This window comes from Quercus suber, unplaced genomic scaffold (genome assembly GCF_002906115.3).
Source record: "Quercus suber isolate HL8 unplaced genomic scaffold, Cork oak 2.0 scaffold_201, whole genome shotgun sequence".
Classification (NCBI taxonomy): Eukaryota; Viridiplantae; Streptophyta; class Magnoliopsida; order Fagales; family Fagaceae; genus Quercus; species Quercus suber.
In genome coordinates this window covers 625,127-647,370 of record NW_027069659.1, presented here as the reverse complement: position 1 = coordinate 647,370, position 22,244 = coordinate 625,127, and the positions used below count along the sequence as shown (strand labels likewise).

The window sequence follows — 22,244 nt, the reverse complement described above, 5'->3', positions numbered from 1 at the left end:
AGGCTTGCTTTTATATATTCCAAAAGGATAAATTGTTGGGGGAAAAGATATACGATAACTCAACTTTCTTCTTATGGACCGACCACGACAAAATTAGTGAGTGTTACAAAATTAATTACTGGATATACCTCCATCCTTCACCTCCTCTTTGAGTAGGTATCTAGCCTAACATCTGAGACAATTCGTATTAACCTATTAATCACCGCAATTAAAAAGAATAAAATAGTCTATCTTTTTTTTCAATGTGGGATTAAACATCATTAGTAATTCCTCATCTTCCATATTCACTCTCACATTTTTATATTTATGTTGTAATATTTATTCATTTTAATTAATTAATATTAAAATGTTCTAACAATAACCATGTATGAGTATGACAAGAAAAATTCAGTAGTAACTATCTAAATCACAATCGAGTGCTTCCTTTGTTACATCGTAATATATAGTTTAACACTGCAAAAGTTAAGGAGGAAACTGATGACTATTAGATTTTTATGTGTGATTACTATAGCTCGAAAGTTCAATCTGTGACATGATTTGAGTTCATGAACTTCATATGTTGGGATGTAGTGAAGTTGGCTTACATGAATGTACATAATTCCTTACCAAGAAAGTGAATGATTTTTTTTTTTTTTTTAAATTTTTTTTATGCCTTTGTAATTAACTAGGGATCAGATTTGCTGAGACTCGAAAACAAGCTTTTATCAAAAGCTCTCCCGCAGGTCAAAAAATGTAGGTTTATGTCCTTATCTTTCACCAGTCACATCCTCACTTTTCTTCAGGTGATAAGGCTTTCTTTACACCTCGTCCCACTCATTCTTTTACACGAAATATGCCATGCAAATTCTAATCTTTAAAAGCCTTAAAAGTTAAAACCTGTTCAAAAAATATGCTTATGTTGCTTTGTTCCATTAAATGGGAGACTTATCCTACATTTAACATAATCTAAGCCTAAACTAAGCGGATTCCTGGAACTGCTTTTGAAAAAGACAACATTAATCGAAATACTTATCCGTCAATGCTATAAACTAGTAATATAATAGAACTATAAGTTATTAACAAGTATGAACTATTTCTTTGGAACAAACAGGTTGAATAGCTTTGTCCAAGAAGTCTATGAGTTTAATATCCATGGAATTAAGGAAGCAAGATTTGACAAAATAGTTTATAGGATGAAATCGCAAAGATGCTAATATCTTCTTCGGTTACAACATTTTAATTTTTTTGTAATCATAATTTTTTTTTTAAAGGAAAAAAAAAAACACATTGTATGGGAAAATTATTGGATAACCCTCAGTTGAAAAAACAATATAGGATGACACAGCTGATAGCACGTCTGTTTGTCCAATTGTCAAATCCAAATTCCAATTCTAATCTGTCAATCAATCACCTAATCATCAATTCTATGTGTCGATCTTGACGTTACCAGAGGTGGGATTAACTGGACATCCAAATTCCGATTCTCATCACCTTTGCTTTTATGAAATCCAGTTTTTTTTTTGTCGAGTAAGAGCAGTGATTCGTTTCTCTTTTTTTTTTTTTTTTTTTTTTTTTTTTTTTTTTGAGCAGTGATTCAAAATTTTTTATTATTGTTTTCTAAATTAATAAAAGAATAACAGTGATTGATATACAGTAAATTTAATGTTAGTTCAAACATATATAAAGGTAATATTATATGGATCATATCTTGCCACGTTTATAATTTGTTAAAAAAAAAAATTGTACAGAATATGTATACATTGAAAATAGTCCTGTTATGAGATATACATTATTATAGAATATATATACATTGAAAATATCTCATAATATCCACAATTTTTTATTATAAATAATTGGTATATTGTTTATAAGTTTTGTAGAGTAGATATTATATATTTTCAATATAAATTTGTGTGTTAAACCATGCAGCACTTTTGAATTCCTGGTTTTGTATACCCATCGAAGTCTTCCATTGTAATTATAAATACAATGAATACAATTATTTAATTGTAAAGATATTGTTAGCGGAAGCACACTTATTAATTTTCAGCAATCTGTCAATTCATACAATATGTAACAAGACAAGTGATCCATCTCTTACAGACATAGGCAAAAGTAGCAAATGACAACCACATCCAAACCAATATATCAATATTTCTCAAAAGATTGGTGCACATTCAACCATGCACAACATCAATTGGATTGGATTGGATTGGATTGGATTGGCATGTGATAAAATGACGTTGCTTTAAAAATAGAAAAGCCATTTTCTTCGTATGTGGGTCTCTCTCAAACAATTGGTGCTCACATTAAACACACATGGCGTTGGTTTGGAGTTTGGACACAAACATTGTAAAACAAGGTCATTTGAAAAATAGAAAGGTAATTTATGCAGAGGATAATGATATATACCCAATACGCTATTATAGAGGACAGTCAGCAATTCACTACAAGGGCACTGTTTCAAGCATGCTAGAAGGGCTGATAATGGATTTGCCCATTCCCTTGATAGGATAGAAGCTCTAGCTGCAAAGTTAGATGCGAGGATAGAATCTCTTCCACATTCCCTCTGATTTGGCGTATATATTTAGAAAAGATTTTATTCAGCATAAATAAAATTTCTTACATTATTTTTGTCAAAAAAAAAAAAAAGTAAAAAAGAAAAAGAAAAAGAAAAAATGGAGTAGGGCGGTCGAGAAAAAAATTTACTCTGTTAAATGTCGAAAAAACTTTAGGCCCCACACCCTTAAAAGGAGAAGTGCCCTACCCCGTGTCCACCTTAATCTTTTAGTCTGATTATATTAGGTATATATGTGTGAATAAATAAGAAGAATAAAGTTACATATAAAATAATAATGATAAGAGTGAGTGGTTAATATAACATAGTTAAACAAAAAATTATAAATTTTAGCTTTTGATGTAAGTGACGTTCTTATATGTTATATTCACTATTTAATTGGAGTCTCACCTGAACTCTCCTTTTTAGTGAATTTCTTATCTATGTATATTTGTTGTTAGAATGCAATAAAAACTCAAAATTAAACAAAAATTAAAATAAATTAAAGAAAAAATATTCAAACCTACCTCTTAGTGGATTTCTTCTATATTTGTGTATTTTGCTGAAAGCAATAAAAACTCAAAATAAAACAAGAATTAAAAGAAATTCAAGGAAAAAAAAAATCCTACCTTTACTGCAAGAAGTCGGAACTTGATTTAGAGTCTTTTGACTGTTCCTTCCTGTTGATCTTCGACACAAACAAAATAGAATTAGTAAATCTTTAACTAAGAGAGCCAAAGATCAAACAGAGGGAATTTAAGTAACTTTTTAAAGTGATTATGTGTGCATTTTTTGGAATGCCCTCTTGTACTTTGAAATGTGTGTCCAAGAGGTATTTTATGGATAAAACTTCTAGTGTCAACTTACCTCATAGAGGGTTTTATGTTTTTTCCCAATATTATTCACCAACCTTTTAGGATGTATTAGGATTAATAATTTGACCTCAACTATCCATTATTTTATGTCAAATTAAGTATTGCAATGGAACTGATAGTAGGGTCTTTTGCTGCCTAGTTCTGTTTCCCATCTTAGGTTGTATTTGACATTGGCTTAAAAAAACAGTTTTTTTTTACTATTTAACTTATTTTAGTTATTATTAAACTTATTTTTGTTACGATTCATGAGTCCTGTTTCAGCTAGTTTTTAGCTTTATCTATAGTACTTTCAGCAAAATTTTTTTAATTTCAACTAAATAAACTATTCCCAAATGGACACTTAGTGCGTTCAATGTTACATGAAGAACAATTGATAGTAACTAGCTCCAAGAATAAAAGAACTAGGAGAGGAGGAGGAGGGTACTATGTAATCCACCCAAGTTGATTTTGTTAATTAAATTCACATAATACAAGGGTTAGAAACAACAATTTTCTTAAGTTAGAGATAAGCCTGCAAAAAATGAACTTATTAGCCATTCCATTCTTAAGCATTTCACAACCCAAGAAAAAAAGAAAACCCATAAGCAATTTGCCAGCAATGACATATGCCTACCTAATATTCTAGTACCTCCTCAAGAGTCTTATAAACTTGAAGACATAGCCTTGTTTCCTTTATGAAGTGAACTAGGGTTTAAATTCATCATCTTTCATTATTGTAATTATTGAATTATAAGAGGGTTTCAGGTAATTCAACCGATAAAGTTTTTTGTTATCAAATAATATTTTGGAGTTTGAATCTTGGAGCTAATACTATAGGTTGAAATTTCATTGTGTGTGGAGAGAGAGAGAGAGAGACAGAGAGAGGTAGGCGTCCACTAACAAATACTAGTTAATTTATAGATTGGTCAACTCTAGGAAAATTGTTTAATAAAAAATTTAATGTATCATTAAAGAAAAAGGGGATAAGAAGAGAAATTCATCTGGGTCTCTAAGCATAAACAGCAGCTAGTCTATAAAGTGCCGAACCTGTAAGCCCCCACACTAGACAATTTTTTACGGTTTAATGATCCTCTCAATCTTAATTCCTTACCATATACTAATTAACTAATGCAAACTTCTGGTGTACATTATCTTCTTCAAAAAGAATACCTAGAAAAGCCTAAAATGCGTACATTCTATCAAATGATAAAGAATCAAATGCATAAAAAAAATAATCAGGACCTCCTAATGGGCTCCACGAAAAGGAAGATGGGCTTCCTATTGAACCCTTAAGTACCAATTCTAACATATATCATAGTTTTTACAGAGCAATCTAAAATGGGTTCCCCAAATTGATCTGCCTAGTCATTTGTATGACATGCAATTTATATGACTTATGTTGACTAACTCAGGCTCCTATACATTGTTAATTAATAATTTTTGTTCATAAATGATATAATATAACAAGTTGGAATCCGAGAAGGTTTAGACCAATAATAGGGAATTAGGTGGCAAGAGATAACTTTATCAAATTGTTAATTAAATAACAATGTTTGATTAACAAAAAGAGAATTCTTTTGGGTTTATATTAAGGGATAAAATCATCCAACCAATCTTGATGGGCTTAAGTGCGGTTGTATCAATCATTAACACTATGACAGTAGGCTGAGATACAATCATACAATGGGCAAATAAATATTAGTTTAGGTGACAAAAAGTTGTGCTAGGGCTTTTTGAGTTCGAGAAATTTCATCATCAAACATTGTCTATAGCCTGAAAGAAAATTCCAAATTGGTGTGAAGGGTAAAAAAGCAAAAGGGAACGAGTTTCAAAGTAATGTTTTATTGCTGAAGCTTAATTAAGCAAGAGTTTGACTCATTGTAAAGCTAATCCTAATTAAAGGTTTAACACGATTACTCTGCATAAGCAAAGATTGACTAATTAAGCATGCGCACGCAAATGCACATAATGAACTGGCATTGCAGTTGTCAGTAGCATCATTGTGCCTAAAAGGTGTCGCTGAACAAACATAATTAGCAAAAGAAATCTCCGTCTTGATGATCAGAAAAAGGTGATGATGGTATTATATTTGTCACTTGTATTGAAAGAAAAATAGGATCACAAATAATACAGTCTACAAGACACGTAAATTTCATTTTTAGTTTTTAAAGATTTTATGATTATTCGATGACCAGGCAAGTATGAATATTCGAATATACTATTCTATATGATTGGAATATACTATTCTTTAATGTCCACTTTACAATGCTTTCAAAATATTATCAAATTGAAAATGATTTTACAATACAACAAATTAATGATAAAAAGGTAAATTACAAAATTCAAAATTGAAATTGAAATTCACAATCCATAATATGAATTCACATTTAGCAAAAACTATAAATACTTGCTGTTACAACTCTTATATATATAAACAAAGCTAGAGAGAAGGGTCTTTAAACATGCGTGTGTAGCGCATGTGAAGAGATTAATATATTTGCTAATGCACAAAATCATCAGCGAGTGAACCATCCACACTTGCAACAACTAAAGGTACCTAAAGAGTGAAAGGTAAAGAACCTATAGAGAGCACTTGTGGAATATTGGCCAAAGATCTTTTGAAAGTTAAGTTAGTGATTGAATGATCGCCAATAACTCAAAAGTATGAGAGCTAGAGAATTTCACGTTCCTTGGAGAAGAGGAGACTTGGTACTTATATAGTGGTGTAGGCTAACTGAGATCCCATGAATGTAAGATCTTCCCTAGTAGGGACAATACAGATGTTAATGTTATGAGATTTTTGGGTTTAATTTCCCATATTTGGAGAATAAGAGTATGTGAAAAGATCTTTGGACGTGGTGTGCAAGTTCTTTTCATATGGGAATGCAGGAGTGGAAAACACATAGATGGTGCGGGACTAAGTACCTGGATTCATCGGTACATATACGATCGTCATGACCACAAGGTGACAGACGAGTCATGCCTACTTTCTTAGGTCCCTAAAGGCTTGGAAGGCATGACAATCCGTTTGGAGACCGACAATGCTTAAGCAACCCTGACAACTTAAACGGAGTTTTGACTAGGTAACAAGGCGACTCATGTGTTGGTGACCGACGTTGCCTTTAGAGGCGGAAGATCCTTTAGTGGCTGAAGACCCCTTAGAGGCCGAAGACTCTAGGGTGTTAGTTGAATTTTTAGGAGTTGAAAATATTCCTTATCAATATTTATTTATTTTCTTTTTTGTATTTCATTTGAGTTTTAATTGTATTTTTTGAAAAGGCTAAAAAGGTAAACATGAAAGATTCATAAAATTTTTATATGACTCATTTTGTTCTAAATATCTTTAAGTCTATTGATTGTTGCTGTTTGGTTTCTATAATGTCCATCATTGTAATTTTGCTTATTCTTGCTTAACTTACCAATCACATGAGAAACATGCGATAAGAATGAAAAATCATGATATTTGAATTACTAAATATTATATAAAAAAAAATTTTAATTTTTTGTGATAGTCCACACAAAATTGTCTTGTAAGAATTGTGGCTAGAGTGCTTGATAATATGGTTATATTTTTTCTCTTAAAAAAAATTATAATCCAGGAAATGTATAATGAGAAATTGGAGGAGACCAAAATATATATTTATTTCCATAATCATTTCACTGTTAGTAGAAAATATTTTCTCATATTGTCACTTTTACGTAATACAGGGATGAGGATACTTGGGTGGTCTGGTCCTCCTTGCTTTTGTAAGCTATTATACATTTTTTATATTACGTTTCATAATATTCAATTATCATTTGATATTTTATAAATAATTTTTTTCATGTTTTAATTATTATTTTAAATTATAGGTTAATAAGAAGATTTATGTGAGGTTAACTCTAGACGTGGTAAAGTTTGTGCCCTACTTAGTAAATGATGTGCTAGTTTTCAAATCTTGGTGAATAGACGAAGGCGCTTCCACTTCAATGGTGGAAAGAATCATATTTGACCTTACTGGCAAATCTGTGAAATATGAATGTATATATATACTTTTTTACAACTTTTTTTTCTGCCTACAAACTTCTTTTCCCAGGACGGATAAGAGAATTGCTTTGATAACCCAATCTTTCATTGTTCCTTCCAACAAATAAATCATTTCAATTAAAAAATATATCTTTTTTATTTATTACCAAAAAAAATAAAATAAATACTATTTTCATTTTGGGTTCCACATTTGTTTTATTTATCTCTCTTCTTTCCCACTTCGACCTAGATGTTCTTATCACTATTAAATTAGGACTTAAAATTATCAACAATGGAATAGATAATTTTTTCGACCTAAATGTTCTTATCATTATTAAATTAGGACTTAAAATTATCAACAATGGAATATATAATTTTTTTTTTAATGGATTCTCATATGTGAGTTTTAAAATATATATGAAGTATAGCTTATAAATTTATGTTGTGGTAGACTAGTAGTAACTAGCGAAGCCAACAAATCTTTTCAGGGGCCAAGCCAAATATATAATAAAAAAAATAAATCCATAAAATAAGACATATATAAAATATTTATTTATTTAATTTAATAAGCTATGTATGACATAAGAATAAAAATTACATCAGGCAACCATATAGATGCATTACATATTTTTAGCAAAAATCTAAGAGAGCATTATTGAAATTCATGTACACAATTTTTTTTACCTAAAATACATGAGGTGAGGATTTTGAAAAAGTCAGGGGGAATGGCCATTAGCAATGATCTTTAGAATAACACCTGCCTTCGTGACTCCGTCTGCGTGGTTGGATCATCAAAACGAGTTTGTAACAATGGTTTCGAAGTAAGGGCAGCAGACAATAAACAAGTTTGGTCACAATTGTAAAACTATATACAGTAAAAGATCAAACAGAACGTTGGGCCTATTCAAAATTTATGGATAACCGTTCGTAAGGGGCCCAACACAACGTACCCTTTCCTACTTTGAATTTATCAGTTTCCTGTGCCTACTTTGGGTTATCAATTTCCTGTGCATACTTGGAAAAATTATGATATGCATTTCAACATTTCCTCAATTTTCTACAACTCTAATGAGCCACATTTCCCTCTGACATAGCCATTAGCAATGATCTTTTCCTCGATTTATTATTTTGCGTAACAATTACATACAATATCCCTTTCACATAGATGTAAATGCCATTAGTGTAAGTAATTTACTAATTTTATCTCCAATTTTGAAGAGCCTAAAACATGAACTTGACCCTACAACATATCACTTGGGTGGAGGGCACTTGCCATTACACCGTAGTCCCAAAAATAACTTAATTTTCTAATCATCTTGTACTAATTGAACATCTGTTAAATATTTATATTCTTGAAGGATGAGTAAAAATTGAACTGGAATATGAAAAATATATTTCCATCTATAGTTAAGAATGGTAAACTCGTGATTTGTACTATAATGTTGTGCATGTTATAGATGGGTAGTCAGTCGATGAGTCAATATCACTATGTCACGTAGGTAAAACTGATTTGCAAACTGTTCTGGTTGAACTTACAAGTTGAGCAAATATATGCAATTATTTTTTTTTAGAGAGTTTCAACTTATGACGTCAGCTCCTGATAATTACTCTTTATTATTAGACCAAGACACCAATCAATTTTTGGTGTAAGCGGAAATTGAACCCTAGATCTTTTATACAGCCATCAGAGACTTTACCAGTTGATTTAACTGAATCCACAAATATATGCAATTTTTAAAGATAGGTGCTCATTGATATTTTATGTTTGTTTACTGAAACGCTTTTAAAAGTTGAACAGATACATTCAAAAAAGACAAACAGCATACAAAATTGAACTAACATTGCCTTGGGGTAATAGGGCACATGCACCACATTTTGGTCTCCAGACCCTAATGCCCATGTGAACAAACAAACAGGTTTGTCAGTGTTATTCATCACTCCACTTATAGGAATATGTGAAAGATGGAGGTGCTTTGGTTGTTTTAAGACTTTCATGTGTGTCTCTAGTAAGATGCTTCCAATCTTGTGAAAGCAACAAACACAGATATGTCAGTAAAAATCCCTTATTCTATAGTTAACACGGCAAACAAAAGTGCCAGATAAAGCCAAATTCATATTTCGGCAAAATCTACTGCATATTGTAGACACACTGTAATTGCTCATACATGTAGCCCCATTATTCATCTGATTGTCAATTGACAACGAAGATACAAACTTAAAAGTCAATTGATAAATTCCGTTTTCAGATATTTCTAACTAGCTACAATACAAATAGTCGTGATCGTCCATTTATTATTGGTAATACTAGCCCATGGTGTATGAAGGAGTTGGTAAGTTGATAACAGTGGTCTTGACCTTGGTCATCATGTTAATGCTGTTGGTGATTCCTTGAGACCCAATTCCGCTATCCTTTATACCCTGTCAGCAAAGCATTTGTTTAGTATGCATTGAGATAATGACCTCGATTAAGAAGAATGCAGTTTTTGAGAGTAACATTTTGGTAGGTTTTTTGGGAGTTGGTTTACCTGGAAAGGAAAATGATCTGGTCCACGAGCCGGTGCTGAGTTTATCTGAACTGTCCCAGTCTCCATTGCATCACTGATCAACATTGCTTTGTTAATGTCCTTAGTGAAGACACAACCCTGCACATCATTCATGTGTTAAGTTTAAACCAAAGTGAGGAGAGTAATCATAAATTATATGAAATATAGGGAGCTGATAATTCATTTTCAATAAGGTCCCTTTCCAGGACTTATAATTGATGCCATGTCTCATAGCATACTTAACAAGTACACACCCCAGTCCCCTCTGAGATTTAGTTTAATGATTAACACCAAATAATTACACATTAGTGATTTTGAGTAGGGGAGCCAAATATAATCCACAATAGTAATTACCACAATTTTTAAATTAAGAAAAAAAAATTAAACTTTCTTTTTTTTGTCATACTGGTGAGCTATGCATAATCTTTAATAAATAAATAAAAGGCGTTCATTTTCTGCAAGCTTCAGACATAATCAGTGAGAGCTCCCTAAAATCATTTCCCAGCTATCAACAAAATCGCAACGCAGTGATTGAATGGTTAAAATGGCCTCTGTGTTTGTATCAAGGAAAACAAGTAATGAGAGTGTAACACCACATTTTTCACTTGACCACTCACGGTAGATGGACTTTCAGCAGACATGCTGTTGAAAAAGTCATTGCACATGTTTAATAATTGCAACATGTTATGTCTGCAGAGCAGATAGATGATCATTTAATCAGATAAGTAAATTAGTGAATTCCTGAAATGTGGAGTTCAATAAAAAATTGCTAATTGGACAATCAGAAGCAGATGGGACTAGTGTTAGAGAAGGTCAGACTCAGATATTTCAAATATATTTAAGCTAGGAAATGGTTCATTATCTTTTAAGAACCTGTGTGTGGATAGATGGATGGATAGTTAAAGCAAACAGCATGAGCTTCTCTAGGAAAACTAGAACACCGATATCAAAAAATAAGAGAAATTTATACCTGGAGTCCAAAATTGCTAGCATTGCAATGGTGGATTCCTTCTTCTACAGAATTGATCCTAAGAACTGGCAGAACCGGTCCAAATGGTTCTTCCCATGCAATCCTCATATCAGGCCTTACATTATCTAACAACAAAGGCCAGATAAGGTTGCCCTCTCTTTTGTACTCTTGGCAAAATGTAGCTCCTTTTTCTTTAGCATCCTTTACCAATCCTTCAATGTAATTGGCAGATGACTCTGACACCACTGGAGTGATATCACAGTCATCCTCAGGTGGCCCAACAGTCAATTTTGCCACTTTAGCCTTCACTTTCTCAACCAAGGAATCAGCCACAGATTCCATCACCAAGACAACCTTAACTGCTGTGCATCTTTGGCCACTGTCATAGATATTGGTAGAAGCATTTAAAAAGTATATCTTATCAGCCACAATTTAGAAAATGTAGCAGAAATAATTAGGCTCAATGTATTACAGAGAAGTAGATCATGAGATGTGGTTCCATAATGCTATTATCAACCTTTAATTTGAATACAATAAACTCGAAAACTACGTTGAGAACAATTTCCATATGCCATTAAAATGGAGGAGAATGGCACCCTTCAGAAATAGTTGTCAACACTAACTCTTTAAGACATAAGCCCAATCCATGCAAGCCGCATTCATCTCACATTATGTATTATCTTGAATATTGTAATAATAGTTAGCAACATTATGATAAAATCTCATTTGCTAGTTGTTTCTGACTATATTTTCCGCTAAAACAAATGGAAAATAATGAAGTTGGAGGAGCAAATAATGTTGTCAAATCAGAAATTTGTCTGATGTTTAATGCACATTATAAAATGAATGATGCATTTATAGCCACCTTATATCTGAAAATGACTTCCTGCAGACATTGGTAAATAAGTTTTCCTTTGTTACTGACAACATAGATTGTAGCTTGAAAAAAATTCACTCCTTTTGTGCTTAAGTAAGAAGAGCAATTGGAATTTCATGGAACCAGTCCCCAACTCTCCTTTTCTTTTGCCAAATGCAACACTGAAAAATACAAAGTATGGACATTTATGGAAAATCCTTTCACCTGTAAGAAAAGCCCCCCTTTATTATGTTTGCTGCTACCAAATCTAGGTCAGCATCCTCAAGTACAATGCAGGCATCCTTTCCTCCCAATTCCATCTGAAGAGGAATCATGCCTGCCTTTTTTGAAATTGCAATTCCTGTGTCTCCACCAGTGAAGCTGAGCAAAGAAACAAAGCAAGTTAGGGATGACCAATTATAAACCATACAAGGGAAGGGAGAGATCTATCTAGTATGAAAGAAAATGAACTGGATTTACCTTATGCAGTTCACCCCAGGATGCATAGTAAGGAAGTCTCCAATCTCAGAGCCTTTCCCAGTGACACAGTTTACAAGACCCTTGGGAAAACCGGCCAAGTGAAAGCAATGCACCATATGGAGACAAGAAACAGCACCCTAAAAGGAAGTTAAGTGTGAGATTAAGAGACTGAAACAATTCAGAAGGATTACAATGTTCAAGAAGCATCCCTGGGAATGTTGGATCCTCATACATAAGTGTAAATATTCCTTTGTTTATAACAAAGCAAACCATCTAATTTCTAATGATTTACTTCAGATTACAGACAGGATCATTTTTTGATCTTAGTTTATACTCATTTTTTGGCCATGACTTCAGTCTCTGGCACAGGATCCCTTTGAAGGATGGAGATTTCCTCCTTCAAATACTGTGGATATATTTACTTTTTCTAGACCTCTTCATTCAATTTCAGTAATGATGGTTGCAGGTGGATATGTATGGAGAGTAATGATGGTTGGCAATATAACTCATAATCTTATTCATAGGGTAAAGTACCTGAGTTGGAGGCTTGAGAACAATGGAGTTTCCAGCTATCAGTGCAGGAGCAATCTTTGACACAGCGAGGTTGACAGGATAGTTAAATGGGGGAATGGCTAAAACCACCCCAAGTGGAATCTGCAATACAATGCAAAAATAAATATGTAAACAAAGTCCAAACTCAAAATCACAAAGATGTATACATACATATATAAAATATACGTTATGTATGTGCACCTGTTTGGAACAAGCGTCATGTAGATGTGCCATTATGGCAATCAATCTATATTCATAAAAACTAAACAGGATTTGCCAAGCAGCTAGCTCACAGATGTAGAAGATACACCATTAGGTTGATGGTTAACACTTTTAGTTGTTCAGTACTTTCTATTTCATATCCTAGTTTACCATCCCCCCGTGGAGCAATAAATAACTTTCTAGATAAAATTTTAATCTGTTATCATTCCCATATACCCTTATATTTGCATTATTCTATCTTCAATGAACAGATGACTTGGAAACTCAGGGCAAGATATAGTTCTGGTTCTTATAGTTTTGCATTTTTCACATTTATGAGAAACACATGTCTTTAATGTAAACCATAACCTTCTCCATTTGACTGTCATGGCCAATTTACTGTTTGCTGCATTATATGTAGGACCTTAATGGTACCCTGTATTTATGATCTCATTAGCATTTTGTTTCTCCAAGTTATTTTTTTCTTTTTCTTTTTTTATAAGTAAATTTTGACTTCAAGGAGGAGGGCAAAAAGGAGATTAAAAATAGTGTCCAGCCAATTGCACTACCTCTTGTGGTTTCCAAAGTTACCTTCTATTGCAGATAGATAATGAAAAAAAAAAATTAGATAAGAATAGCCAGGAGAATATAAGAGTATAATTTTCTCTCTTTTTTTTTCCTTGACTTCCTAGCAATCAAATCAACCATAAATGAAATTGGCAGACTACAATACAGAAAAAATTGAATGAGTTAGGTGCTTTCTTGTGCAGTACTATGGGCAGACTACTATACCAGCGGTTTGTTGGGCCGCTGGTGCAGGCGTGACTTGGTAAAAATGATGATGCTATGTTGTAGAATTGTTGACAATATCACCAACGAAAGTAAAGACTAAAGAGAGGTTATGAAAAAATCTATAACATATTATAGTTTTAAAAAATTGGGTTTTAGGTGAAATTGTATTAAAAGATTGCCTTCTACCTGCCCATATCTTATCTCCAATGTCATCAAATGGGACAAAAAAACGTCACCAATAAATAACAGTGGCATGACACTTAACAATCTTTATAAATGCAAGGATGTATGCCTATAATACCATCACCAGAGCAGTCTGTAAATTTCATATTGTGGGCTTATCATCATAGGATACACAGGAAGCAACATGTGTTGGGTGAATTTTGACCTTACATGTAGTAAGCTTTTCGAAGCTCTACCAGATTTTGAAAACCATGACAATTTTTTTTTTTTGACTTACATCATTAAACCAATTTAGTACCACCAGATTATCTATTTTCTGAGCCCATCATCTCATCTTGACTACCGGGGCTAGGTGACCAAGTCTGAACAAAATTCCTTACTCCCGCATATCTCACTCTCATAATTTATATTTATTATTTGGTAAGAAAAAATAACTTTGCTATAAACACAACAAATTTCTCAGTTGTTTTCACAACTTGTTGAGGTGGTAGACTATAATTAATGGAACATGGGACCACCGCCGACACTACTTTTAGTGTACAACAACAATCACAAGAAATTGTGAAATTTATTGTAAGGCAAATAAGAAATTTCATAAGTAAGAATGGAAAATTGTACCTTAGAAGTGAGGCAGTACTTGGTTCTCTCATTTCCAGGGAAACTATCAGAGACCAAGAACTTTCCCTCGCCCAGAATCCTAACCCCTTCTTCAGCAGTGTAAGAAACCAGGTCCCCAGACCTCACAACCTTCATCAAATCCAGAAATTCACATCAATTACCTTCATAGTGATACCACAAAAACATGAAAATCAGAACAATATTGATACCTCAGTTACTGAATCTTTAGCTGGCTTTGCGATTTCTTTTACAAGGCATTCAGCAATTGGGGCTTTATGCTCTTTGAGGATAGCAGCTGCCTTGTGAAGGAGTTCTGCTCTCTTCCAAAGTGGAGTCTTTGCCCATGATTTCTGTGCAGTTTTTGCCAAATCCATGACCTTATTTACCTCTTCTTGTGAGCAGGCTGTGGCAAAACCATAAAGTAGTTTGGTTACTATAAAAATTTGATCACAGAGAGTTTCATTATTTGCAAAAAAGAAAACAGATCCTCCATTCAACTGAGTTGAACTCACAATTTACTCTGTTTCAGCAGGAAGTATTAACATTTCTTTGAAGAAACCAGTTATGTCAAATCAAAATATGGTCAAGCATATTGATGTTCACAATTCTAAAATTAAAACAAATTCATGTCATCAACTTAGTTATCACTTGGTATATGTCACATAATTCTAAGTTTTTAGTTCAAACAAAGAGCTAGCTGGCTAGCACAAGAACAAAAACCAACATTTCAAGTCTAAAAGAAAGATGATCATAATTGGTCACCTTGAACCTTGTACTGAGTCTTTCTTGTAGTTGGGTTGATGATAGCAACAGTTTTCCCAGAAGTTGACTTCTTCCATTCCCCATCTGCATAGTACTTGTACACATGCTCTCCATCCAAAATCTCTGCAAACAACCCAGTCCCAGCCATAGTTTTAGACTTTTAGTTTGTGAACAAAGAAAAGAAACAACTTCCCCAAAATCCTCTTAGAGATTCCACTCCCTTGAGAGTTGGAGAAGAGTGTAAGAGTTTAAGAAGTGAAGGTGATAGGAGTGAGGAGTGTCTGGTGAGGTTTAAATTTGGTTATGGTTTGGTGGGTAATGTAATTTATCTATATATAAGAAGAAGGTGAGCCACGCTTTGCTCTGTTCCATCCTCTTGGGACCAAACAAAGCTGTGTTGTTAGTTAGGTGGTTCAAAGCGTGCCAAATAAGCGGTAATTACCTTCTTCTTCTTCTTTTTTTGACAAAAATATTTTTCATCATGTTACACGCAATTATGACACCTAACAATTAACTTTTTGTTGATCTTATAATAGTTTGTCACGTGTATATTTTTGTTCTCACAATTTCATAATTCATACATCCATATTCTAATATGTTTGATTCTCAAAAAAATATTATCTTTAATAATTTTGTAAATAAATATAATAAATATTTCAAATATCAAATATCAACTTTCATATTTAATATTTTATATACAAACAAAATCAAAACAAAATGTTTATTAATAACTACATATCATAATTAATAAATTTTATATTTATAAACAAAATAAAAGAAAGATACAATTATATTTTATTGAATTTTCGCACGCTAACTTTTTTTTCTTTGAAAGGAATGGGTTGTTGACCGGTAATTATAAATTTTTTTGTACACTCACTTAAAAAATTTATACACCATTTGTATCCAAAAAAAAAAAAAAAAATTATACACCATGCCCATTGAGTAGTGCCTTCCCTTTCCCAAAGGTGTACAAATTCTAAAATAAGTTATCGTTATCAACAAAAATTAATTATCAGAAAAAAATCAATTTAAATACACATCCAAAGTTTTTATTAGCAAATTTATCCAAGTTTTTATTATTATTATTATTCAAGAATCAATAAGAGTACAGTATTTGAAAACTTTTTTTTTTTTTTTTTTTTAACAAAGTGCAGAGTGTGACGAATATTCGGGAACATGTGGAGTTCAATGAACACTGGTTCAAAGTTCAAACGCATGATTAATTGCAAATGAAAACTGGGTCAAATGGCAGGGCGTAATCCCTCTCCCCATTTTGAAAGTAATTTAAAAAAAAAAAATTAACCGATACTCTAAATAAATTTTAAAAATCTTTTATAAGAAAAAGAATAAAATAACTGGTTTTATTCACAGCTTTTTATACCCTGACCCTTAATTAATTAGAGGGAAGATATTAATGACATTATGGTATTATTAGATGACACCTTAGGTGGTAAACTAACCGAGATTTATCGGGTAGTGAATGTTTAAATTCAACTTGAAAATGAATGTAGAATGTTTTAAACTTGGCTCGAGCTGTAACCAAATCTATAAATGATATTCGAGCTTAAACTCATCAAAAAATCTAAAAATTTGAATTTGGCTTCACTCGGTTTGATTCATTAGTCAAACAAAGTTCAATCTTAATATCAAGTTTTTGAGCTTTAGTAAAAGCACAAGTACATTATCAAGCTCATATCAAACTTAGTATCATATGCCTATTTGGTTTTGACAAGTAATCCTAACTTCCAATTACTTAAAGATTTAATAAGATATCTATATACATATACATATATACATACATACATATATATATATATATATATATCTAAAAATTGAAACATATGCTGCATAATATTTATTCTCTCATTATGCCGCATCATCCACATATTTTTAACTATTTCTCTCATTTTTAACTCTTCTTCATCTTATTAATTTCTTAACTTATTGTTATACTTTCTCCAACCTTTCTTACTCCCTTTTACCTTTTCATCTCCCCACTAATCTCTACCTTAATGTTAGTTTTTATTTTAGCCATTCTTATCTTATCATTTTATTATAAATTTGTCATTATTTCTCCCATTCTATACATATTTTTCCCACCAAAAAATAAAACTATTATTTATCTCTCTCTCTCTCTCTCTCTCTCTCTCTCTCTCTTCTTTAATCTTTCTAACAACTCTACTTTAGGTTGATGAATCATTGTATTTTTAATAACTCTATTTTGAGTTAATCCATTTTGGTGTTGTGTTTTTGAGTTTCCCATCACAAATAGTCTCTCTCCCTCTTATAGGTTTGGTTTGATTTTTGTTTTAGTTAATAATTAATTATTTTGTAAATGAGAATTTGAATTTATATGAAAACAGAATTTTGGCTATGCATTTGAATGTGCCTATCAATCATTTGAGTAACATCAAGTATAATTTTGTTATGGGTTTTAATTATCATGGTAATTTCCTTTAAGATAATGAGGAATTTGAATAATTTATTTGAAAATTAAAAAGTTTAGTTGTAAAAAAAAAAAAAAAAATAGTAAAACATGATGCGCTATAACATAATTTCAAAGAATAGATCATGTCAATAATAAATAATATCAATCAAACACACACAAAATAATATGATGATATATTGGTACAGATAGAAAGATGAAAAATAATTTTAAAAATTGTTTAATTTTTAGGGAGAGCAAATTATCTCCAACAAATTTTAGAGAACAAATTAGTATACAGTACACCACAATTACAAAATAATTATCTTTTCCCACACATCACATGGATTTGCGACTAATGAGTTTATTGTCAAATTCATATTAAACTTATTACTAAGCCCACAAACAAATCTAAGTTCAACATGTTTTGTATCAAGCCCTAATGTTCATGAATAATTGTTTTTATTTCGGCTTGGCTCGTTAATTAAATAAGCCTAAAACTAAAGTGTAAGTTTGACTTGTTTATAAACACGTACAAACAAGTATGAATGAGCAATTTATAGAGCGAAGCTTAAGCTATTTATGAATGATTTAGTTCATTACCACCCAAATGGAGCCTAACCATCAATGCCATTTAGTTGCAAATTAAAATGCAGTGAATTCGGATTAGTTGTTATGAATTACTATGACTGAGGGATCTTCCAAACAAGACAAAAAAGTTTCAAGAGAGATAGAGAGCTCAGATTGCTTGTACAAAATTTGTCAAATTACTTTCAAATCTTTAAGATTTTATGTAAATGTTTTCTTTTGAAGTGGATTGAACCTGAATTCAATTGTCATGAGTGGATCTGCCTGACACAATTCGTGTACAAATGGTAAGAAGGATGAACAATACCTGCGAAGAGTAAATGCGAAAGTTTAAGGAAAAAAAAAAAAAAAAATAAAAAGTTTAGTTGTAAAAAAAAAAAAAAAAAAAAAAGTAAAACATGATGCACTATAACATAATTTCAAAGAATAGATCATGTCAATAATAAATAATATCAATCAAACACACACAAAATAATATGATGATATATTGGTACAGATAGAAAGATGAAAAATAATTTTAAAAATTGTTTAATTTTTAGGGAGAACAAATTATCTCCAACAAATTTTAGAGAACAAATTAGTATACAGTACACCACAATTACAAAATAATTATCTTTTCCCACACATCACATGGATTTGCGACTAATGAGTTTACTGTCAAATTCATATTAAACTTATTACTAAGCCCACAAACAAATCTAAGCTCAACATGTTTTGTATCAAGCCCTAATGCTCATGAATAATTGTTTTTACTTCGGCTTGGCTCGTTAATTAAATAAGCCTAAAACTAAAGTGTAAGTTTGACTTGTTTATAAACACGTACAAACAAGTATGAACGAGCTATTTATAGAGCGAAGTTTAAGCTATTTATGAATGATTTAGTTCATTACCACCCAAATGGAGCCTAACCATCAATGCCAATTAGTTGCAAATTAAAATGCAGTGAATTCGGATTAGTTGTTATGAATTACTATGACTGAGGGATCTTCCAAACAAGACAAAAAAGTTTCAAGAGAGATAGAGAGCTCAGATTGCTTGTACAAAATTTGTCAAATTACTTTCAAATCTTTAAGATTTTATGTAAATGTTTTCTTTTGAAGTGGATTGAACCTGAATTCAATTGTCATGAGTGGATCTGCCTGACACAATTCGTGTACAAATGGTAAGAAAGATGAACAATACCTGCGTAGAGTAAATGCGAAAGTTTAAGAAAAAAAAAAAACTAAGGCGAAAAGATATTATTTGTGATATCCTAGTGACTAAAAACCAAGTTCAATATAATGTTTTTTTTTTTTTTTTTAAAGTAGAAAAATAGAATCTCTTTATTTCTTTCTTCTTCTTCTTCTTTTTTTTAATCCGAGATTGTTTCATAATAATAAAAACTCTAAAATTGCTCGAATTTGCATGGCAGATGACTTGCAAGCAATGAAACCTTGATATTATGAGGGAAGGACTTAAAAGCATAGAGATGTTAGAGCATTTCTTTTATAATTAACAAGGCTGATACCTGAAAATTGAAAAGCCCTGCCATTTGTTAAAACTTTTTGCTGAATATTGGCGCCATTTGCTAAAACTTGAATATTGGAAAGTTGGGCCATTCTTGATTCTTCTCCTCCTGCTTCTGCTTCTTCTTTCACATATGATAAAATTCTTTTATAAGCATAAATTCCAACAAGAAATATTACTTTTAGGCTTAATTGTTATCTGTCATAACCGCACTTAGTAATTGGAGTCAACCCCGTCAAATTGAAACAAGGTTAGATCCTCACTGTCAGGAGCTTATTTTGTTCTTTTACATTTTTTTAGGAAGTCTAAGGAGCTTATCTACTATTACTATGAGTCTTATTTATATTTATATTTAAAAGCTGAAGTATAGGGTTATCAGTATCCCGATCTTAAGATCTTACATTTCTAAAACATTATGAATCTCTCTAGGATTTGTACTAAAGTGGGATCTATATGAGATCCCAATTTGAATCTTAGGATTTCAACTCCATAGAATTGAAACAAGGCTAGATCCTCGCTCTTAGGAGCTTATATATATATATATATATATATATTTTTTTTTTTTCTAGAAAGTCTAAGGAGCTTATTGATATTATGAGGGAAGGACTTAAAAGCATAGAGATGTTAGAGCATTTCTTTTATAATTAACAAGGCTGATACCTGAAAATTGAAAAGCCCTGCCATTTGTTAAAACTTTTTGCTGAATATTGGCGCCATTTGCTAAAACTTGAATATTGGAAAGTTGGGCCATTCTTGATTCTCCTCCTCCTGCTTCTGCTTCTTCTTTCACATATGATAAAATTCTTTTATAAGCATATATTCCAACAAGAAATATTACTTTTAGGCTTAATTGTTATCTGTCATAACCGCACTTAGTAATTGGAGTCAACCCCGTCAAATTGAAACAAGGTTAGATCCTCACTGTCAGGAGCTTATTTTGTTCTTTTACATTTTTTTAGGAGGTCTAAGGAGCTTATCTACTATTACTATGAGTCTTATTTATATTTATATTTAAAAGCTGAAGTATAGGGTTATCAGTATCCCGATCTTAAGATCTTACATTTCTAAAACATTATGAATCTCTCTACGATTTGTACTAAAGTGGGATCTATGTGAGATCCCAATTTGAATCTTAGGATTTCAACTCCATAGAATTGAAACAAGGCTAGATCCTCGCTCTTAGGAGCTTATATATATATATATATATATTTTAGAAAGTCTAAGGAGCTTATCTACTACTCTTATGAGTCCTATCTATATCTATATATAATATCTATATTTATATTTAAAAGCTCAAGCATAGGATTATCAAGATTCCGATCCAAATCTTAAGAAGATCCTACTATTAGAAATATATATTAGACATATTAGCTCAATGTAATACTGAATGAGAATTACGATAGGAATTGTAATCTTTATTACCAGTAATAAAGTGTGTTGTATTGTAATAACTAAACCTATTCATTAGTTTGGTTATGAGTTATAATATTAGAATGAAACTTAACATTTATTTTAGAAAATATCTTACTCATACAATTATTCTTCTTAAAAATTGTTATTTTTAAATTTAAGAGAGATATGTGTTATTTTTTATGATTTTTTATTTTTATACTTGTTAGATGTATATAGAAAGTTTATTTATTTGGAAATATATTAAGTTTTGAAATTATTACACTTACTAAGGAATAGTTAATACAACCTTTTAAAGAAGAATAATTATTCCTCATTTTGAAGAATAGTTATTCATAAAGAATGACAATTCCTTGTAATAAAAATATAACCAAACTAATAAATAACTAAACCATAAGAATAACTGTTACAATATAACACTTATTATAGTCTACCAAATGCGCTCTAACAGTCTAGGGTTTAGTCGCCTATATATACTCATGTTAGGGTTCATTGTAACACAGGTTTTGTACTACACTCTTATATAATAAAAATGTAACCCTTAAAAGATTTCTTCGTGAATGTAGGCCAACAAGGCTAAACCACATAACCCTTGTGTTCTTATTCTATGATTTTCCTTCCGCATCTATTTTAGCATATACAACATGGTATGACACATCATGCGCGTTACTAATAATAATATTTAACTTGGTATCAGAGCCAAATTTCGTTCTGGGCATCAAACAAACATCTCTACATAACAAAGAAGATTCTCCCGTGCATACCACCATCTGAAGTCACACATGTTGTCTGCTGGATCTAGACTCTACGGCATCTCGCATCCACCATGGCTCTATGCTGTGTCAAAATCCAACAACCAAGTAAGTCGTGACTTAACTTATCAAATCTGCACAAATCCAAGCTTTGCCTGATGAAACCAACACCACATACATGCTCCATGACCTCCCACGACCAAAACC

The 22,244-nt window shown here is 31.7% G+C and overlaps 1 protein-coding gene across 1 annotated transcript; it reads right to left on the bottom strand.

The window, feature by feature from the left end:
• Positions 1 to 9,489: 9,489 nt before the first annotated feature.
• On the bottom strand, positions 9,490 to 15,729 carry LOC111987214 (NADP-dependent glyceraldehyde-3-phosphate dehydrogenase). Its single transcript, XM_024018920.2, has 9 exons — positions 15,354 to 15,729; positions 14,801 to 14,994; positions 14,592 to 14,720; positions 12,780 to 12,899; positions 12,246 to 12,382; positions 11,991 to 12,146; positions 10,910 to 11,288; positions 9,922 to 10,038; positions 9,490 to 9,814 (listed from the first exon to the last, which is right to left on the bottom strand). The coding sequence occupies exons 1-9, from the start codon at positions 15,499 to 15,501 to the stop codon at positions 9,701 to 9,703; spliced, it is 1,494 nt and encodes a 497-aa protein (XP_023874688.1). The 5' UTR covers positions 15,502 to 15,729; the 3' UTR covers positions 9,490 to 9,700.
• Between the last annotated feature and the right edge of the window lie 6,515 nt (positions 15,730 to 22,244).

Bases quoted from the DNA above. Each gene is read 5' to 3' on its own strand.
- LOC111987214 (XM_024018920.2), bottom strand. From the start codon at position 15,501: ATGGCTGGGACTGGGTTGTTTGCAGAGATTTTGGATGGAGAGCATGTG. The intron at 11,289-11,990 runs GTGAAAGGATTT...TATCTATGACAG, and splicing joins AAGGGGGGCTTTTCTTACAG to TGGCCAAAGATGCACAGCAG. The intron at 9,815-9,921 runs GTAAACCAACTC...CTTTGCTGACAG, and splicing joins CAGATCATTTTCCTTTCCAG to GGTATAAAGGATAGCGGAAT.